At 31.9% G+C, this 20,388-nt stretch overlaps 2 protein-coding genes across 4 annotated transcripts in view; both read right to left on the bottom strand.

Moving 5' to 3' along the window:
* The window catches only part of LOC139517215 (uncharacterized), a 35,510-nt gene extending 26,882 nt beyond the window's left edge, over window positions 1-8,628 (bottom strand). The window contains exons 1-2 of one of the 3 annotated variants that reach the window (XM_071307972.1): window positions 8,346-8,628; window positions 6,577-6,699 (exon numbers count right to left, since the gene is read on the bottom strand). The gene's annotated coding sequence lies outside the window, so the exon portion shown is untranslated. The other 2 variants (XM_071307973.1, XM_071307974.1) reach the window with 2 other exon arrangements.
* A 10,881-nt stretch (window positions 8,629-19,509) lies between these two features.
* Window positions 19,510-20,388, bottom strand: LOC139515398 (uncharacterized). Its single transcript, XM_071304968.1, has one exon. It carries the CDS (start codon window positions 20,386-20,388, stop codon window positions 19,510-19,512), a length of 879 nt encoding a protein of 292 aa, XP_071161069.1.

The following is a 20,388-nucleotide window of genomic DNA, read 5'->3' as shown; positions in this document are numbered from 1 at the left end:
TCTCTTTATGAATAATATATAGATTAATGCAGCGTCCACACATTCCCGATTATGGCTCATGTTTGATATTGCACAGTGCTAAGACTCAAAAAGTGTCGCAGTCGTATACATTCGTAATAGATTCATACGGTACGAAAATGGTCCAAAAAGGTCGGCCAAGCACCCCCGACAGTAAGGGCGTCCCGTAACATTCGGGGAAACTCAGTCGACTTCGATCTTGAGAAATTAATCATTGCTGTTTTTTGTCGATTCAGTCAACATAGCATCCAGATCATGCCGAATGCGAAAATTCTTTGCCGAAAACCGTTCAGAACAGTTCTGTAATTCGGGAGTATACGTGAATTGATAGAGTTATGTTATTATTTGTACTTTGTCATACGTTCCTATTTGTTAATTTTCCGTAACAGTTGTTGAATCGTTTGACGTATTTAGTCTGTTCTTTAAAAATCAACTATAACTATACACTTTCCTGTGCACGTTTGTTCACATTCCTTCAACATGTTTTTTCCTCGTACTTTCTATGTGCGATGGCAGAGGTTCTAACGACATGTCTCGTAGTGAGGGTCACTGCATACGGGAAAATAACAACAAATTAGCGTACAGGAACACATAATTCCGTAGCACTACATTTCTGAAGATGTTGAACAAATAGAGGATTTTCTTTTTCTAAAACGTTCACGTTCACTTTTTCTTTTGTTAACTTTGCCATTCAAGTATTCAAAACGGAAATCCTTAATTAAATGGCAACATAAAAAAATCAAACACATTCATTTTTTTTGATAAATTTGAAGTATCATATGACTATATAAGAAGAAACAAATGGAAGCAAAAAAGTGAGTATTAAAACGGAAACACCTTCGGTGCGTCGACAGAGTTAGGGTCTGCTGCTATAATTGCGTCATCCGTCACGTTAAACCACGCTCAGCCAAAATATCACAATAGGGAAAAGACACAATCGGTAAATTCAGTTTTAATTTTCATCCTTTTTGCTGTTAACAGTTTACACTTTTTAGTGTTCAAGATAATTGCCAAAATATCGTCTTTAAGTTCTGGAGAGACTCGTCCGATAATTTGTTACATTGACATTTTTGTAGATTTTGTACTACTGTTATTCTTAAGATAATATAATAAAGAAGAAAATTAGTAAAAACCTTTTCGCTCAAGGTAAAATAACAAACTCCTTTTAGGATAAATTTGATTATTACGATGGAATGCGCAGTAACTGAATCTTGTCTTCCTCAGCATTTAGCCAAGTAAGATTTTCCCTATCTTAGGGTCTCAAGATATTAGACGAATAAATTTTTACTGGTATCATCCCAGATATCATTCGCCTAAGTTTTACGAGGAATAATGATTGAATGATACATAATTATTCAGTGAAAAAGAAAGACATCAGAGAGAAATATCTTTTATATGCATAATCAAATTAATTTTAAATTAATACATATAAGAAAATGCAAGAAGAATGTGTCCTATATTTTTTTGTATCAATATAAAGTATATGTTGATTACAGTCTACAGCGTGTCACTGTGTGTCACATAATCAACTCACCCTTTTCAATTAATTCTACGGAAACCAATAACTCAAATATGTCATGATATCCCTTTGAACAAAAAAGCTTTCTGCTAGTTAGACAGATCAAGAAATTATATTTATATAACATGAGGAGATATTGTATGGTTGTCAAAGAGACAACTTTCAACCAGAGTTAAAATGAAGTGGTAGGACGTAGTTATAGAACATTCTACGGCCCTTCGTTTCATAATTTTCGTTAATATGTTGTTTACCATAAACAGTTTAAAAAAAAGTTTTACCAGAAATACAAAACATTAAATAAGTACTTCAAAAGGCTGATTACAGAATCTGTTCAAACGTCTTAAACATACTACATATTTTCTCAAAAAACAAATTATCTTTTAGATTTTGAATAACAAAATCGTTTAATATATGAGTAGTATCTGTCTGCTGCACAGAACATTCAATAATTTAATCAATAGTCCTTATGTTCATTTCCTTTGTTTAGGTTTGAACTGGATGCAAAGTCATTTTAAACGAATTCTTGCTGATCAACATGTTAGGCAAACAAGTGTTTCTCCTGAGAGTTGTCCTAAAATTGTTAATGTTTTGTGATTTTCTGATGTGTCTTTATTATTACGTTTTCAATATGAACCATTCAGAGAAAAACAACATAATACAGATTTTTCAGTGGCATATGCATCTGCTGTCACCCACAAGAATCCAACACTGCACAAGTCATTATCAAAATTCATCCCCAGGACACTCAAGTCTGTGTCCACACTTGTAATATAATGAAAATTATTGAACCAATGAGTACATTTACATGTATACAGGACTTTTAGTGCATGTCTGGGTTTTTTTTATCATTTATAACTAATCATTAACAAACAATCGACAAAAAATAATCCATTCGGTATGTGTAAATCTAATGATTTTCGGGATTTTCTACCGAATTGTCCCAAACGTGAACTCCTTAAAAAATAAAAACAGACTCACTGAAAAGAGTACGTGTTCGAAGCGTTCCCATTTATTTACTTATCTTTTTCATAACAGCTGATACTTGATTTGGTGTATTAAAACTTGTCTTTCAGAACCGCTTTATTACTTTCTTTTTTTCTGTTGCTGTTATTTTTTTCCCTCCACCTTTACGCAGTGCGAATGTCGAATTTTTAACTAGAAGTGCCATGTTGAGGTACTGCATAAGGAAGGATGTTAGTGAATTAGACTAAATTTGAACGATCATCGATTTTAAGTATAAAAGAATAGCGTACACAGTTTTTTGTAACTACTCTCAGAAATTCTTCCTTGATTTGTACCGAATCCGAAGTCCGATCCTAAATCTATATATTTGCATCTGTTAGTAACAGCTTTCCGGTAATTGTATTTTGTCTGCTACAGCCGTTAATTTCTATACGAAACTAGACATTAAAAAGGACGAGTGTGTGCTTGTTGAAAAAATAGTTTATCAAGTATAATTGGAATGTCAGTCACTTCGTAAGGCTGTGTGTTTAACAGTACTTTTTATACCGATTTCCTAGTGGAATATTATGCAATACAAATGACAGATCCATCAGATATGTTTCTATTTCGGTTGATTTAAGTATAAACATTATTAGGAGACTGAAGGCAAGTGCTGAGTCTCTTAAACGATTTTCGGTACTTATCCATCTTCGGATACATTTTTTGATGGGCAATAAGAATACGTATATTATTATTGATGTCTCTTTTGAAAACAAGGGTATGCATACGGTGTATAGAAGTATGGATAATAGGAGTGCAACACTAAGTTTATTTAGAAGTGTGACATCTGAATTTGTTCGCCTAGTGGATAAAGAACTAGTCGAGAAAATAATTCATCATCAATACCAGGTTTAAAATATTTACGGCAGACGCACTTTCGTCTAGACAAAAGACAACTCATTGACGCTCAAATAAAATAGACTAAAATGGCCAAATAAAGTACTAAGTTGAAGAGCTTTGATGACCCAAAAGGGTGAAAGGTTTTACGGCTATGGAAATCTATTTCTTGGGTAGACAAAAAATGAATACCAGCTTACGAAAGAACAAACGAAAACAGTAACATCAAGCATTGCTATAAGGATAGAACTGATATATATTCCCCAACTTAAATGACTTTTCTTACCATTTGCATTTTTACGAACATGTAGGCCTGTTCATGCAAATTTCTAATGCAAATCGTTACCTCTAAAAGTGGGTGATTTGTTGCATTAGTCGAGTCCTAGTAAAGTGCTTACATTAGAGAGAAATATCTATTATGAACTAATAACTAGATCAATAAATTTTTGACTAATTATGGTTTCTTTTTGTGTATTTCGTATCAGTTTATCTTTAGTGTGTCACTGGAAGTCACATAATCGAATTATCAGTTTCAAACAATATAATGGACCAATTACTCAAATATTTTACGATATCCATTTGAATATAAAAGGTTTTCTTGGAATTAGAAAAGATCAAATAATTATAGTCGTTTCGTTTGTTTTATTAGTCTACTGAACACGGTCACCATTTTTCTTCTGATTTAGAACTTACTTCGACTGATACATGAGAATGCGAGACAACGATCAAATATTTTGAAATTTTAAGAAATTCTTGATTTGCATAGAAAACTTTATATTAGAAAAACAGTGTAGATTTATACGAATGAAAGATAAATCGTTTGTTCACTAGAAATGTATATTACTTTATATTTTCGAATATTTTATGTGAGGGGGGTTGCTGATCAATTGAGTATGTGTATGTGTCTGGTGCTATTATAGAAAAGTTCGTTTTAACACCTGTACGTATACATATCTTTGAGCTTTTGTAAGCATATATATTATGCATGTATGAACACACTTTTCTGTTTTTTTACGAAAAAAAACTTTTAAAAAATAAAATCGTTTAATATATTATGTTATAATTTGTATTTGTCATACGCAAACAATATTCAAATATTTTTGCCAGTTTTCTTTTTTTTCTTCTTTTATTTTAGTTTTTAACTGGTTTATCTTATATTATATTTTGAATTAAATATAACAAGTCATATGTAACTGCACTCATTAATTCTTTCTTTATTTGCACTGAATTGTATGTCTAAATGTACTTATATTTGTATTTGTTAGAAACAGTTGCTCGTAAATTGTGTTGTGTCTGTTACACAGTCATTTACATAAAAAAACAAAATTCAAAAGAAAAAGGTTTGTGCTCTTGGTGAAAAAACAGAGATTATCGGCTATAATTGGAATGTCAGTCACAACATATGGTGACGAAGACTTTATCAATAGAACAGTAGTTTTGCTGATAACAATTTCCTTCTTCAAAATTATGCAATACTACAAACAGTTCCGTCAGATTCACTTCTGTTACGATTGCTGTGTATTGAAACCATAATTGGTGACTGTAGACTTTCAAATACTTTTTATTATTACTGACTATTTTTAAAATAAGTGTAACAAAGGTATTATTTACAACATTTAAAGAGATGAGTAAAAAGTGAAATCACAAAAATACTGAACGACGAGAAAAATTCAAAAAGAAAAGTCCTTAATCAACTTGCAACATCAAAAGCTCAAACACATCAAACGATCGGATAGCAAGTTGTACACTGTTCAACACAAGGGTTATTTAGAAGTAATAACTTTTGAATGTTTCGGAATCTGAAACTTTCTACTTCGTGGTAAAAGATCAAGTTGACGAAATTATGTTTATACCAACTTATAAAAAAGCAGAAACAAAACAGAGAACCATATATTAGGATTGATATGTATAAATAATCTTCTTTTTACACGACTATTCTTTATTAGCAATTATATACATGATCGTGTCTACTTCCTATGTAGATTTGTTAATTTATGAACAAGTAAGAGCTTTTGTGCAATTAGTCCTGTATTTGAAAAGTGCCTGTAGTGTTTGACTTATTCGATTGGAATATAAATTGGAATATTTACATTGGTTTACCTGATTTCAGAATTTCTATATATGGAAATAATACCATCTATAACTCTTTATTTTTACAAAATGTTTGTATTTTATTTTTACCTAAGTATGAATTACGTAATTGAATTTTGCACTTGTCATTTAGGAATGAAACCTATTTTTGTTAAAGGTCTTTTATCATTAGCGAAACTGCAAAGTCAACATAAGTGTAGGTTTTCTTTACGAAAAAAAAAACACCTTTTAACAGCTGAGCATACATACAAAAAGTTAAATTACAAACATGCCGAACTCCATGGACAATTCAAATTGGGAGGTCCCTTATCAAATGGCAAAATCATCAACCGAATGGAAAACGACTGTCATATTCCTGACTTTGTATAGACATTTCTTTATGTAGAAAATGGTGGATTAAATTTGTATTTATATTTAGCTTAACCTCTCACTTGTATAACAGTATAGTAATATGAATGGAAACAAAAACTGACAAATTAAAAAAAATATATCATAAACTATTGTATTTGAATTTAACTTTACTTGTTTAAACCGAGTTTACGATTACTTGCAAACACTGCTTCTATAAACATTTAAATAGGAAAATCAAATATGTCATATTTTTAAATGACAGAAAAGTTAATTTGTACACTGCACAATGTGAGATGGCTAAAACCCATCCATATGCTGTAAGCATTTTGATTCGAATTCATATCATATTTGGAAAAAAAGTTACAAATACAATTAAAAAATGCGTGAAGACGATACCATGTTGCACTGTCCTTTCAAAATCGTACAGGAACAATCAAATGTATAACATTTATTTTCTATGTTGTGTTTTCTGTAATATATTCTTTGTTTGTTGGTATTTTAGCCATGGCGTCGTCAGTTTATTTTCGACCTATATGTTTGGATGTATCTTTGGTATCTTTCACCTCACCTTTATCGCTTAGAATACAATTAAAAGTCTAACCAGTAAGGATTGGCGTAAATTAAACCGTCACATACTAAAGCAATTACAATGAAATGATCTATTTAAATTATCTTGCATTAGACGCAATACAAAAACAGTAAATCACCTGTTTCTATATCTTCTTAATAATAATAAAATAACATACATAATTCCTCACCTAATACAGGTTCTTTCCACAGTTTGTAAAACCAGATCCTGCGTCAACTAATATATCGCTAGATTCAAATTTGTCTTTAAAGTTTTTATTAGGGCAAATCTCTGTCACAAAGTTAAAGCATCCCTAGAATTTAAAAATATATAAGTATTATTCGGAACAGATTGCATTATATCTTATTAAAAGAAACAAATTAAAATGTCTAAAATATTAGATTCAAACCAAGTTCAAACTTATGACTGCAAGCATTGAAACAAACGACTTATTTTATATAAAAAAAAAACGGTATTCAAATATTGAATTTTTTTGAAGTGTACAGGGAAATATCCTTTAAAAACGGAAAAGCCAGGAATTATGATGCTATGTTGGTATCGTAAATTTCAGTAGTTTTTTACCATTGAAAATAATTTTTATATTTCTGACGCTTAAAAATATCAAAAATGTGATCACATGCAGATGTTAACTCACATAATAGTATACAGACTTAATTGTCAAATAAAAAAAATAAAAAGCATGTCGTAGAAACAAGGAGGTTGTAATATATGATTTACAAAGGCAACAGTAGTATACCGCTGTTCATTAGTAATAATTCGATTTAGCAAAAACAAACCCGGGTAACCTCTTGCTCGGAAAGAGTTTTTATTATAATTTACCGAGCTTTGTTTGTAAAATTGTTTACTGCACTGATAAATAATAAACAACCAAAATTATATAAATGATATGAACTAAAATAACATTTGCAAATATTCCGCAAACATTCGTGACTGAATGTTGATACCAAACCTAACAATCAAGATTTCAGTTCGTCAATTTTGAATGTAAGGGATGCTAAATATAACTGATAAAATATTTAAAATTGGCGTGTTCATAAGTAGGGATTGATTGAAATGCATATTAACAACAATCGCAATTGTCAACCGTCTCACTGACACTTTCCAAGAAAAGACATATAATCTGCGCAAGGTGCCTCAATGTTTTTTTTTTTACTATTGGTTAGCTTATACATGTGTCTTTGCAATGTGATAAACTACAGCTGTCAGAAACATAATTGTTTTTATTGCACCGAATACCATGGCATTTTTTTATGTAACTTTTGAATAAGTATAAATTTGAATAGTCACGTAAAATATAAGGCAGCTCCACGTCTTGTTTTATTCATAGCAATGCTGAAAAATCATATAAAAAAAAATGTTTGTGTGTTTAACTCCAAATGAACATTTGGTCTTGAACCTGCCTAAAAGTGATTGAATCAAACAAAACTATATTCATTCGATACAGAAATCATAATCTTTTATACCTAATATCTGCTGTTGTGCATAGAGATAGATTCATACGGTAACGTCATTAAAAAAATATACAAAAACAAAAGAAAGTTTGTGAAAATATTTTGCGACTCAGTAGAGAAAAAGGTATAAGGACATTTCAGTCAAGTTTATATAAAATCAAAAAATAAAAGCATCATTTTTGTAAAAAAAAAAATTAGCAAGGCGCAGAAAATGTATATAGATTTTAAATATGTTTAAGTTTTTTTACAATAAAATCAAGTGATCTATAAAAGGATTAACTTACTTATGTGTATTTCCCTAGCATCCACCATTTACTTATGATATACATCAACATTAACTCGAAGATGTACATGAAGTAAGATTTTGAGGTAACTCAAAATTTGTTTATTATGTCATTATCAATATATAATTGAATTATCTATATGAAGCAAATAAAAGGTACGACTAACTATTGTCCATTTCACTATTAATCTGTCATGTACTTACAATATAAATCCAATAATTTTCCTTCATTACATCTTTGTATTGGAATTCTCACTAATAACAGAGCATCATCGCTACAATACAAGCACTTAAAGCTAGTTTTCAATAAAGCCAATATCTGTAAGCCTGAAAGATTCTCCGTTTCTGTTATTGGTAGCGCTCAGCATAAGTTTGTCGAAACTAACCTATAATGAACTTTTCAATGAATGAAAACACTTGCGTCATTTTTGAAATGCAAAACTAAATTGGAACATCTATGTTTCTCTCCGCAACCAGAAAGTGTTCGGACAAAGATTTCTGAGATGATTATTTGTTACTCCAAAATACGATAATGATACAAAATACAGTTACTATGCGGTTGTGTGTTTTGTAAAAAATATAAGTTGTTTTAATGATTTCTTTGTACTTTTATATTCTTATTTAATAACCTAACAAATGGTTGTAGGCATATATGTATGAATATAGCATTCATTTCCTATTAATATTTGGTATTCTTTGCTACTACGTTCTGGTTATGTATTTTTATTGGAAAAGAGAGATTCTAATTTCGTCGGTTAAAATTGACCATAGATCGCTGCTCTGTAATGGATTGTTACCCTTTTTTCCTTCATGTTGCTGTATTCATTACTATTCCCAACGGGTGAAGTTGATTTTGAAAAAGCTCAGGTTTATAGATAATAAAAAATAATAAAAAAAAGACAAACAAAAACCAAAAAGCAGGCTAATGCCGCTACAAGGCAGCACTCGCACCCGCAAAGTGGAAAGGGATTAATATAAGTTGCAAAACTTGTTTCCCAATCCGCTATAAATAAATATGTTTTAACTAAGACAAGCTTAAATCAACAAACATTAACCATAATTGACTTTTACGATTAGTACTGATAATTTTCACAAAATATTGTGAAGGGGTTGACGGCTTGAAATTGAATATTTTGTCCGAGAATAGATAAGTATAAGACACTTTTCTTCTATTTTCTATTACAGTTGTGGCTGCTGCAACTAGCTCTCTCCGGAATTTAGTTCCTGTTGATCAATCGTTTGTGTAGTGTTTTTATTTACTTGTGTTTGTCTTTTCTCGCATTTGTTTTTTTTTAATCTTCTTTGTTCCCTCTGATTACTATTCCTGCCGTCTGCCTTGATATATTGATTGAAACAAACATAGATTGTTTATTTTAATTGCTGTAATGAATCAATGATTTTGAATAAATAAAATCTTATAATCATCTACATTTTTTTCTTTCAGATCCCTGAAACAGCTGAATGACGAGGATGGATATCATGATTCGAAGATTAAAAAAGACACAAGTACAAAAAAAAACAGTCAACCTGACAGTCTTTGTTCAATAAAGATTTTGAGGTACACAATATTGTTTGAAAATATAGGGTTCCAATATAGTAAAACGAAAATAAATCACGCGATGCATATTCAAAAAAAATCTTAGATATATTTATTTATATCCCCCGAATTTGTATTAAATCGTATTGCAAGTTTTCTGTATAGTTCACAAAACGTCACCCGATTTGGTCATGTGCTGCCGGATTTGATTATTTAGTACTGTTGCTTGTGAACAAAGTGAAAACAGTATAATAAGTGAGGAAAATGGAATTACAGAATTATTCCAATGGCCATTAAATAGTTGTTCTTGTGTTTTGTGAACTGTTGTATATTTGATGGTATTTTCTTTTTAGCCATAGCGTTTTCAGTTTATTTTCGACTTATGAGTTTGAATGTCCCGTTTGGTATCTTTCTCCTCTCTTTTATTGCACATCCTCCAAATGATCCTTAAACACGTGTTAACAGGATAAACACGATGGATGTCACTAGATGTACAGGAACTGCTTACCCCTTCGGAGTTGGGTGTCTTATTTGTGTTTTGAGAACTGGGTTTTGTCTTGTTCATCTTTTGTTTCGTCATAGTTATTGGTTTTTCTTCAACTTGTGATGTCTGATTCACTCTTTTTATTTGTTACCACTTTTGTATCCCAATGAATTCTTTTTATGCAATCTCATTCGAAATACTTCTGCAGGCTGGAATATATGTCAACTCGATTCAAAGAATATGATTGATTACCCTGTGTATGTTTAATCCTAACATTCGATATTTAAAGATCCTATTGGTATTCATTAAATTCAGAAAATAATAAACGTTTTACCAATTAAATTGATATTCGTTATTTTCTAAACAATGTGTTTGTCCTTCGAGAATTTTGTTATGCCAGTTATGTAATAAATCACTTTCGTCAGCTCATTAATAAAACCGATTTTAAGATCTGCTACGCGAAAATAATAACTTAAACAGAAAACCTTTAAAAACCCATAGATATTCTGTTTTCCTATTTGTGATAGCATTAAACCAGCACATTAGGAGTTCTATTACTCGAATAAAATATTTGATGATTGCATGATAAGTTAATAATTTGCTAGTTATATTTGTATTATATAATACTGTTTACAAGAAAGTGATTTTTAGTTCGTTTAGAGTACAACAAATCAATAAAAATGATTTTTGGCCTGCTTGACTTACCAACCACATGTTCCGTTATCCTTCTCGGCTCCTGGTCCGATCGTTTTGAAAAATGTATTCGTAAATTTCTACATAGTTTGGTTGTTGTTTTTTAACTTTTGTGACTGAACTTGTTCTTTTCTATGTGGTTTGCATCAGAATATAAGCCATTTTTGTTAATTTCTGTTATTTCAAGATCTTGCTTCATATAAAGTCTGATGCTTGGATTTTGAAAATTAGTCATGTCACTGTGTAGAAAGCATTTGATAGAAGTCGAAAAGGTATGGTCTTCGTTAAAATAAACGATACAGTGTTTTGTTAGTATTCGTATGATATGATTAAATATTGAACTATGATTTATAATTTACAAAAAATTAAGTCGTGCTATACTGTCTTTTACGAAATGCAACTTAACAAAAAGTAAATTAACAAAATTTTCGAACTCCGAGAAAAATTCAAAATGGAAATTCCGTACGAGAGTTTACCATAGCAAATAACGCCAAACGGACATCCCCAAAAAACAGACCAAACAGTCAAAGTAATATATTACAAAGACAAACTAAAGAATATTATAACACACCACCAAGATGATAAACAAGGTCAGTACCTAGAATTTATACTTCAAGACCATCGTGTATTATATGTGAAGATGACTGTTGCTTGTCGTCTAAATCAATTTTACTAAAACACATCCGCGAAATCGCGGGCATTAGACCTTGTGAGGTTTTGTGTCTGAGAATTTCAGTAAAAGATTTCATATCTGGAGAATATCAAAAAAGGTATCAAAATTCATAGGTACATGGAAACAGTTTTAAGTCCTTGTTTCCAAATTCCGTTATTTTTTTCTGTTAAATTCCATTGTTTTCGCGTTTCTGTATACTATGAACATACGTATACTATAAATAAAGTGTATTTGCTATTAACTATCACTTTCTTCTCCTAGGCGATCACTGCTATATTATATGGAGAATCTCTATCAACGCAATGATTATTGTCCTGTCCTCGAGTACTCTTATGAAATATATGTGCAAGTTTAAAACCGGAAGTCCTGTTTGACTTACATTTAAAAGCGAAATTGCGGACATTTTAAATTTAAGCTTGGTTAAAGGTATGTTAACTTTTTAAGGCTTAATTTTTGTTAAAAAAATATGTATGGAGAATTTAAGAAATGATATCAAAAGTAATATAGGTACATGGAAACAGGACAAAATTTCTAAGCCCTCTCTTTTTTTTCAAAGTCCGTTATTATTTTTTTTCTGTTATATTTTTGCGTTTCTGTATACTTTGAACATACGTATCTATATTATAAGTATTGAAGTGTATTTAATTTTCTATTAACTATTAATTCTAAAAAGTTTCTTCTCCATGGCTATCACTGCTATATTATATAGAGAGTCTCTATATATTATAGTAGTATATGAATCATAGTATACATGGGGAGGATGCAGATAAACGTGAAAATAATTGTCTTGGCCCCGTCCGAGTACTTATGAAAATTGTGTGTAAGTTAAAACCAAGGTATAATAGTAGTGGTTCTTACGATCTTAAAACCACGATATTGACAACGCTTTGATTGGCTTATTCATTTATCTTTTTTTTTTTATTATCTACGATTGGTTATCAATGTTAAAACCGGTCGTCATGTCTGACTTAAAAGTCGGTTTAATGACGGAAACTGACTGCTATATTGTATAGAGAGTCTCTATATATTATAAAAGTATATTAATCATAGTACACATGCAGATAAACGCAAAAATAATTGTCCTTGCCCCGTCCGAGAACTTATGAAAATTATGTGTTAGTTAAAACCGAAGTATAATAGTAGTGGTTCTTACGAAAAACCAAGATGTGGACAACGCTCCTGGCTTGTTTATCTTTCATTTTTGTTATCTACCATACGATTGGTTCTCAATGTTAAAACCGGAAGTCATGTGTGAAAGTCGGTTTGATGACGGAAGCAATATTCGGACGCCTTAATTTTCGTTTTTCTCCCAAAATAACCCAAACTGAATAGTCATAAGGACGGATAACAAATGCGACTATGCAAGGTACCTATAGGACGCAGAGGCATGATGATTAATTTATTGTGGGAGGAAGAGAAGCGACACACAAAATGAGGTCTTCTCGTTTAATATAGATAGTATTCTTTTTTAATTATTTTTGTATCTTTTTAACCATTTACTGTCTTGTCCATTTTTTGGGAGAATATCCTTTTAGCATGGCTCGATATTTATTCATTCGCCCTTTGTATTCTTGTCTTTCAGTTTTGCATAGGATCTCTATCTATATGCCATTTTGTTTTTCTTTGTGGGCATTGTTTTTATTTTTTATTTTTATAGTAATTAAGATACAATGTTGACTGTTGTGCCCCAATTTTTTATATTTTTATCTGTTTGCTTTGTTCACACAAATTGTTGTCAATATGATGGAATTATATGCAACTGGTATACAAGTGTTAGGTTTGCTAGCTATAATATTTCCAACATTTTCTCCATTAGTAATTAAGCCATCAAAGAAACCAGGATTGTATTTGCATCAGATGCGCGTTTCGTTTACAAAAGACTCACCAGCGACGCTCCAATAAAAAAAGTTAAAAAGGCCAAATAAAGTACGAAGTTGAAGAGCATAGAAGAGCAAACTTCCAAATGTTTGCAAATACGGAAGAGTTAATCTATTCGTGGGGTAGAAAAGCCGTAGTATTTAAACTATTCTAAGTTTTGTAAAAATTTAATTTATAAATATGACCATATACATGATAATTCATGTCAACACAGAAGTGCTGACTACTTGTCTGATAAAACCCTCGGAGAATAAAAACTCTACCAGCAGTGGCATCGACCCAGTTGTTGTAAATAAACTCCCCCAAAATACCTTAAAGTTTTGCCAAATACAGCTGAGGTAATTCATTACTGCGGTAGAAAAGGTAAAAAAAGGTAAACTCAGGAATGTGACAGTTTTTTTTTTTCCATTCGTTTGATGTGTTTAAGCTTTTGATTTTCCCATTTTATAAGTGATTTTTCCGTTTTGAGTTTTCCTTGGAGCATGTTATTTTTTGTAATTTTTTTTTTTTTCTTTTTCAAATATCTAGTAATAGGTGATAAAAAGCTAGCTAGTATATGTTTACTTCAATGGAAATGAAGATTAGTTAAATTTGTTTTTAGCTATTTCTCAAAATTGGTAATTATAAGACACCCGGCTATCTTTTAGATCTGATCTCCCATTGAATTCAAGATATTCTCCAATATAGTACGTGAAATGCAAAAATGATATTGACAATCCTGCACGAACGATTATTCATTTGAAAAGCTATATATCATCAACAAACTTTGGGATAATATCTCGGACCATATAAATGGACTTAAGTCTTTTAAGGCATTTACGAAAAACAATTAATTGTTCCAATATATTAATATATAGGAAGGAGGATTGGTAAAAAAAAATCATACGAGACTTCGCACTGAAAGAGTTTCTTAGAAAAATTATTAATCAAAATAGAATTAAAGTCATATGAAACCTCAAATTAAAAAAAAAACCCAGATGCATATGTTTTTTTTATAACAAAATTGATAGTTTTCATTATTTGACTTATGTGCATATACCTTTTTCAGATGAAACATTCTTTAATTTGTCCACATTTTGAAGAAGTTTACTTTGCTTTAATTGATTGCTTCCAGGAAGCTATTCGCCGACATATTTTTCGTACGCAAGTGACCTTAGCGTGACCCTTCTCGTAAAAATCCGTTGATCGCAATACACATGGATCTGTCACTGAATATAAACTATTATCTGATTGTACATGTTATACATGTGGTTAATATCCATGCTTATTTGTTGATTGTTACAATCGGTGAAGATCGGTAAAACTACGACTTCAAAACACGATAAATAAGGAGCTGTCATATTTTAACATCATAACAGGCAGTCAGGCAGAGAGAAAAAAAGACGATTACACGATATATTTGCGTAAAAATGACAAAATCGTGCACAGAAGAAAATGTTTATGATAAATGCATGCTTTGGTTCACGAATTGGATAAACATTATTTTTCACCAGTCACTCGTTTCATATGACTTTAAGAAACAGATCCTTAATGACAAAAAAATTAAAAGTCTTCGGAACATGTCTTGCTTATATGTACAAGACTGTGTAATCAACTATTTGCTAACCTTTCAGGCGCTGGTCAACACGCATGCAGAAACAATTTCATCACTGGTGCCGATTAACACGCATGCAGAAACAATACAATAACTAGTGTCGGTTAACACGCATACAATAGTATATACTGGTATCTTGTGAATAAGGACAATACCTTTATTGATGCTAACTAACACCGTTCTACTAAATATGTGTCAAACTGGAAATTGATAAACTTGTTTACTTGTACCAAGATTTTAATTTGAAGTCGAACAGTTTTGTAAACGTGAGTTTTAAGAAACCATTTTGCTCGTTTGGTGTGCATAAATTCGTATGGTTTTGTATTTATAACATATTGTATAACTATGTAAACATAGTTTCCACCTAGACTTATAACCATTTTGCAATTTTCATTTCATGAACATTTCAAGCGTTTGATCATCTATAAATAATGACAATTTATGTAAAATCATTTTTGTAATGGGAAAGTAATTTGTATAAGTGGTTATGCACTTGTTTTCCAATCTATCTTTTGAATTGTATTTTGTTTCTAAATAAACAAAATATTGTCATAAAAATTTAACGACACTATTATTAATCCAGTCAATCCAAACAGGAACGGTTTCTAAGCTCAACAAAAAACATTCAATCTGTCATGTAAATAAAAAACTAGCATTAGACATGATATTTCAAATTTGAATTCCGTTTAAACCAGACCTTATTCTCTTTATCAAGAACTGGTAAAGTAAAATTTGTTCTGTTAAAATATCAATGGTTTAAACCAAAGACAACAGCATTTAAACCCAATAGATGGTATAATATTATGAAACTTTTATTAATTATTGAAATTTCAATACATTGGATCATGTCAAACAATGGTAATACTGATTAAATCATTCAGTTTTCTGCCAATAGGTACCTTTTCCGGTAATACAACTAACTGTGTATACAAGACTGCACATCAGCTTCAATCTAAAAATAGTGCATGGTGCATTACCAGAAACAAAAAAGAAATTCTTTTTAAATTCCACTTTGGTTCAGGTCAAATGACATTTTATTTCTGTTCACCTTGTTTTAGTTGATAGATTTAATCCAATTATGTATTGAAGTCCAATTCTTAATTGTTTGTTCTAGTCAAGCGACAAATTCAATATCAAGACTTAACAGTGAACTATTTGATTTAGGCATATGATTCTCTTGTTTCTAATCCCAATGGTACTCTATTTAAACCGAAAGCAAAACTTGTTAATATTACTAAACATAGAGGTATCAAATATTCAATGTTATTTAATGTCAATGGCAATTTAAATATGAAACGTAATTATTACTCAAATCAACTTTGCAAACAAGAGTTTTCAATCAATATTACCAATATGTTCCATAAATATGCGCCTGACATTTCACATACCTACACTTAACTAAACATATTTAGAAGGAGTAGGACGACGAAGCCCTTAATACAGTCCTAACAAATTTATTTTGCAACAACATAAATGGTACTATGTTTTTCTCACCAGATGTGAATTTTCACATTAAATATATCTTCAGTAATGCTCGAAGCAAAAGTGTTTGAACTTCAAAATTTATGTTTAAATATGAGCAGCTTATAAACCTAAAATGACACAAACGTATAGCTAAAGCCGGACAAGAAATATAGATTCCTACACTGCAACAAGTATAAAACGATATTTCTCCACTCGAGACAGTTAAATTTTATTATTTTTAAAAGCGCGAGGCTTGCCGAGCTCTTTCAATAACTAAAATTTAACAGTCGAGAGTGGAGAAATATCGTAATACACGAGTTATAGTGTAGGAATCTGTTTCTCTAATGATTTTTATTCTCTTTTTCAAAGATTTTCAGAAACTTATGTTCTTTATATACGACGTAATCAGGCATGGTCGCCTTTTTTCATTACGTCACAATAGGAAAATTCAGAAGAAAACAAAACATTTAGACGTCATAATCAAATTTCGACTAATCATTTGCCGAGAACAGATTTTTCACTAGTGAGGAGAAATATTTTTCTCACACCGGTCAGAAAATGTGAAAATAGCACAAAAATAAGAGAAATATAAACTTTGCATTAGGGAGATGTATTCTTTAATCTTAGATAATTTCAAAACTTTTGTAACTGAACATTTTGATAAAAGAGGGACGAAAGATACCAAAGGGACAGTCAAACTCATAAATCTAAAACAAACTGACAACGCCATGGCTAAAAATGAAAAAGACAAACAGAAAAACAATAGTACACATGACACAACATAGAAAACTAAAGAATAAAAAAAAGAAGATAACACATGTTTGTTTATATGCAAGTGCCGAAGAACTGGTTACTATGCTGACGATACACCCGGGAACTAACAGTACACTAGAAAAAGGATCGACCCAGTAATAGAAATAGCATTAACGGTACCATATTTGCTGCACCGGATGCACCTTTCAAAGATAAAAGTCTCGTTATGAGTGCCCAGGGCCCAAACTGTTTAACATGTGCATGCGATAGATTAATCGCTTAATTGAAAATAATTTCAAAAATTTGGTGTGTGATACACACAAATTCAACACAAAGTTAAAACATTTTAAGTGCATTTCTATGTAACCAAAATATTGTAAACGTTGTGTGGCGTTTGTTGTTGTTTTTTAATCGCTACAAAAGTAGAAACAAATACATCGTTTAATCTGTGATTATTGACCCTGTTTGAACTTTCAATAGTGCATGCACATGTTGTTGGTAAACAAACTAAGAAAAAAATACATCGTTTAATCAAGGTGAAGTTAGAAACAAATGTAGCGTTTAGTATGAAATTCAAAACAGTGTAGCTGTGGCCATTGATTGACCCATCAAAATCATCCATTGACTGGGACAATTTACGTGAACGTTTGTCTGTAACAACCACTGTTCATGACGTACCTACGATAGACATTTAAACTGTGGGGTCAACAAAGGTTTCTTAACGCCTTTAATTATAAAATAATTCGAAAAATTAATCAGGAATAACCTTTGTGTTTTGATTTATATAATTGATATAAATCAAAATATCGTGTTATTTCTGATTAATTTTTCGAATTACTTTATTTAGGTGTTGAGAACCTTTGGTGACCCCATAGTTTAAGTGTCTTTAAAAAGTACATAGTGAGCATTGGTCGTTACATACAAACGTTCACCTAAATTGTCCCAGTCAATGAATGATTTTAATGTGTCAATCAATGGCCACAGCTACACTGTTTTGAATTTCATACTATTCTAACAAACGATGAATGACAAACTAGACGCATTTTTAGCGAGTGCATATTTTGTCAAAGTGTATCATGTGTATGTAAACTTTGCAAACGTATGTTAGAAACAAATGATCAAAACATGTGCGCGCTTAGTCGTTTGCACCGTTTGTGTTGGAAAGAAATGCACCCAAAGTAACTTCTTTTCTCACTGTCATGAAAATATGTGGTATATAAAGCATTATGAACAGTTATTTCCAATAACCAATAGCTGATTTGGCTTTAAATACAGTATCCCTACAGACAAGTGAAACGTTGTATTGACAGCTCATTGATTATGTACCACGATTTATGTCAAGACCAAAGCCTTGTTAAGAATCTGTTCAAAGCATAAATATTGTAATTCATAAGAACAATATTTTATTACCGCAACACCTTCGTGAGAAGGACAACAATGATGTGAATTCGGGTAATTTTTAATAGACTTATATTTATTATTATCAATATTTTACTTTCTTTCTGTTTTCCTAATTATTGCAAACACAGACAGAATAATATCATATTATGTGGAAATGATACAGACGTGTACGATAAACTTTACGTAAAAGGAAAGCTGTTGTGACTGGTAACAATATTTATTCATTTCCGACACGAGTTCTAAAAGTACAAAACCAATTAACTACTCAGCACGGTTATCTCACCATTTCTTTCATCAACGTGAACACAGTCGCATTATATGAAATTTGAAATACCACTGCTAGCGCTGGTTAATACGCAAAAAAGGACACAGGGTTAACATACAGCGACAATACCATAGTACACATGCATAAACAGCACCACAACTGTTGCTAGTTAACACGCGCATAGGATAACCATCTTTACTAGTTTTCAGTTATACGCGTGCAGGAAATTAACCATTACTTCGCTGGTTATCATTTATTATTTCTAGAGCTGGTTATCACGCGGTTACGAACAATACTATCACTGGTGCTGGTAATGACGCGGTCACGAACAATACTATCACTGGTGCTGGTTATCACGCGGTCACGATCAATACTATCACTGGTGCTGGTTATCACGCGGTCACGAACAATACTATCACTAGTGTTGGTTATCACGCGGTCACGAACAATACTATCACTGGTGCTGGTTATCACGCGGTCACGAACAATGCTATCACTGGTGTTGGTTATCACGCGGTCACGAGCAATACTATCACTGGTACTAGCTATCACGCGGTCACGAGCAATACTATAACTGGTGCTAGCTATCACGCGGTTACGAGCAATACTATAACTGGTGCTAGCTATCATGCAGTCACAAGCAATCTATCACTGGTGCTAGCTATCACGCGGTCACGAGCAATAATATCACTGGTGCTGGATATCATGCGGTCACGAACAATACTATCAATGGTGCTGGTTATCACGCGGTCACGAGCAATACTATCACTGGTGCTGGTTATCACGCGGTCACGAGCAATATTATCACTGGTGCTGGTTATCGAGCGGTTAGGAGCAACACTATCACTGGTGCTGGTTATCACAATGTTATGAGCAATACTATCACTGGTGCTGGTTATCACGATGTCATGAGCAATACTATCACTGGTGCTGGTCATCAAGATGTCATGAGCAATACTATCACTGGTGCTGGTTATACCGATGTCATGAGCAATACTATCACTGGTGCTGGTTATCACGATGTCATGAGCAATACTATCACTGGTGCTGGTTATCACGATGTCATGAGCAATACTATCACTTGTGCTGGTTATCACGATGTCATGAGCAATACTATCACTGGTCCTGGTTATCACGATGTCATGAGCAATACTATCACTGGTGCTGGTTATCACGATGTCATGAGCAATACTATCACTGGTGCTGGTTATCACGATGTCATGAGCAATACTATCACTGGTGCTGGTTATCACGATGTCATGAGCAATACTATCACTTGTGCTGGTTATCACGATGTCATGAGCAATACTATCACTGGTGCTGGGTGTCACGATGTCATGAGCAATACTATCACTGGTGCTGGTTATCACGATGTCATGAGCAATACTATCACTTGTGCTGGTTATCACGATGTCATGAGCAATACTATCACTTGTGCTGGTTATCACGATGTCATGAGCAATACTATCACTGGTGCTGTTTTTAATTGTGCAGGAATGATACAT

The sequence above is a fragment of the Mytilus edulis genome, chromosome 3 (assembly GCF_963676685.1).
Source record: "Mytilus edulis chromosome 3, xbMytEdul2.2, whole genome shotgun sequence".
NCBI classification, from domain to species: domain Eukaryota; kingdom Metazoa; phylum Mollusca; class Bivalvia; order Mytilida; family Mytilidae; genus Mytilus; species Mytilus edulis.
Note: the sequence above shows the minus strand (reverse complement) of the source record. Positions and strands in the feature narration are given on the sequence as shown.

Coding starts and splice junctions, on each gene's coding strand:
- LOC139515398 (XM_071304968.1), bottom strand. CDS start 20,388: ATGTATCATTCCTGCACAATTAAAAACAGCACCAGTGATAGTATTGCT.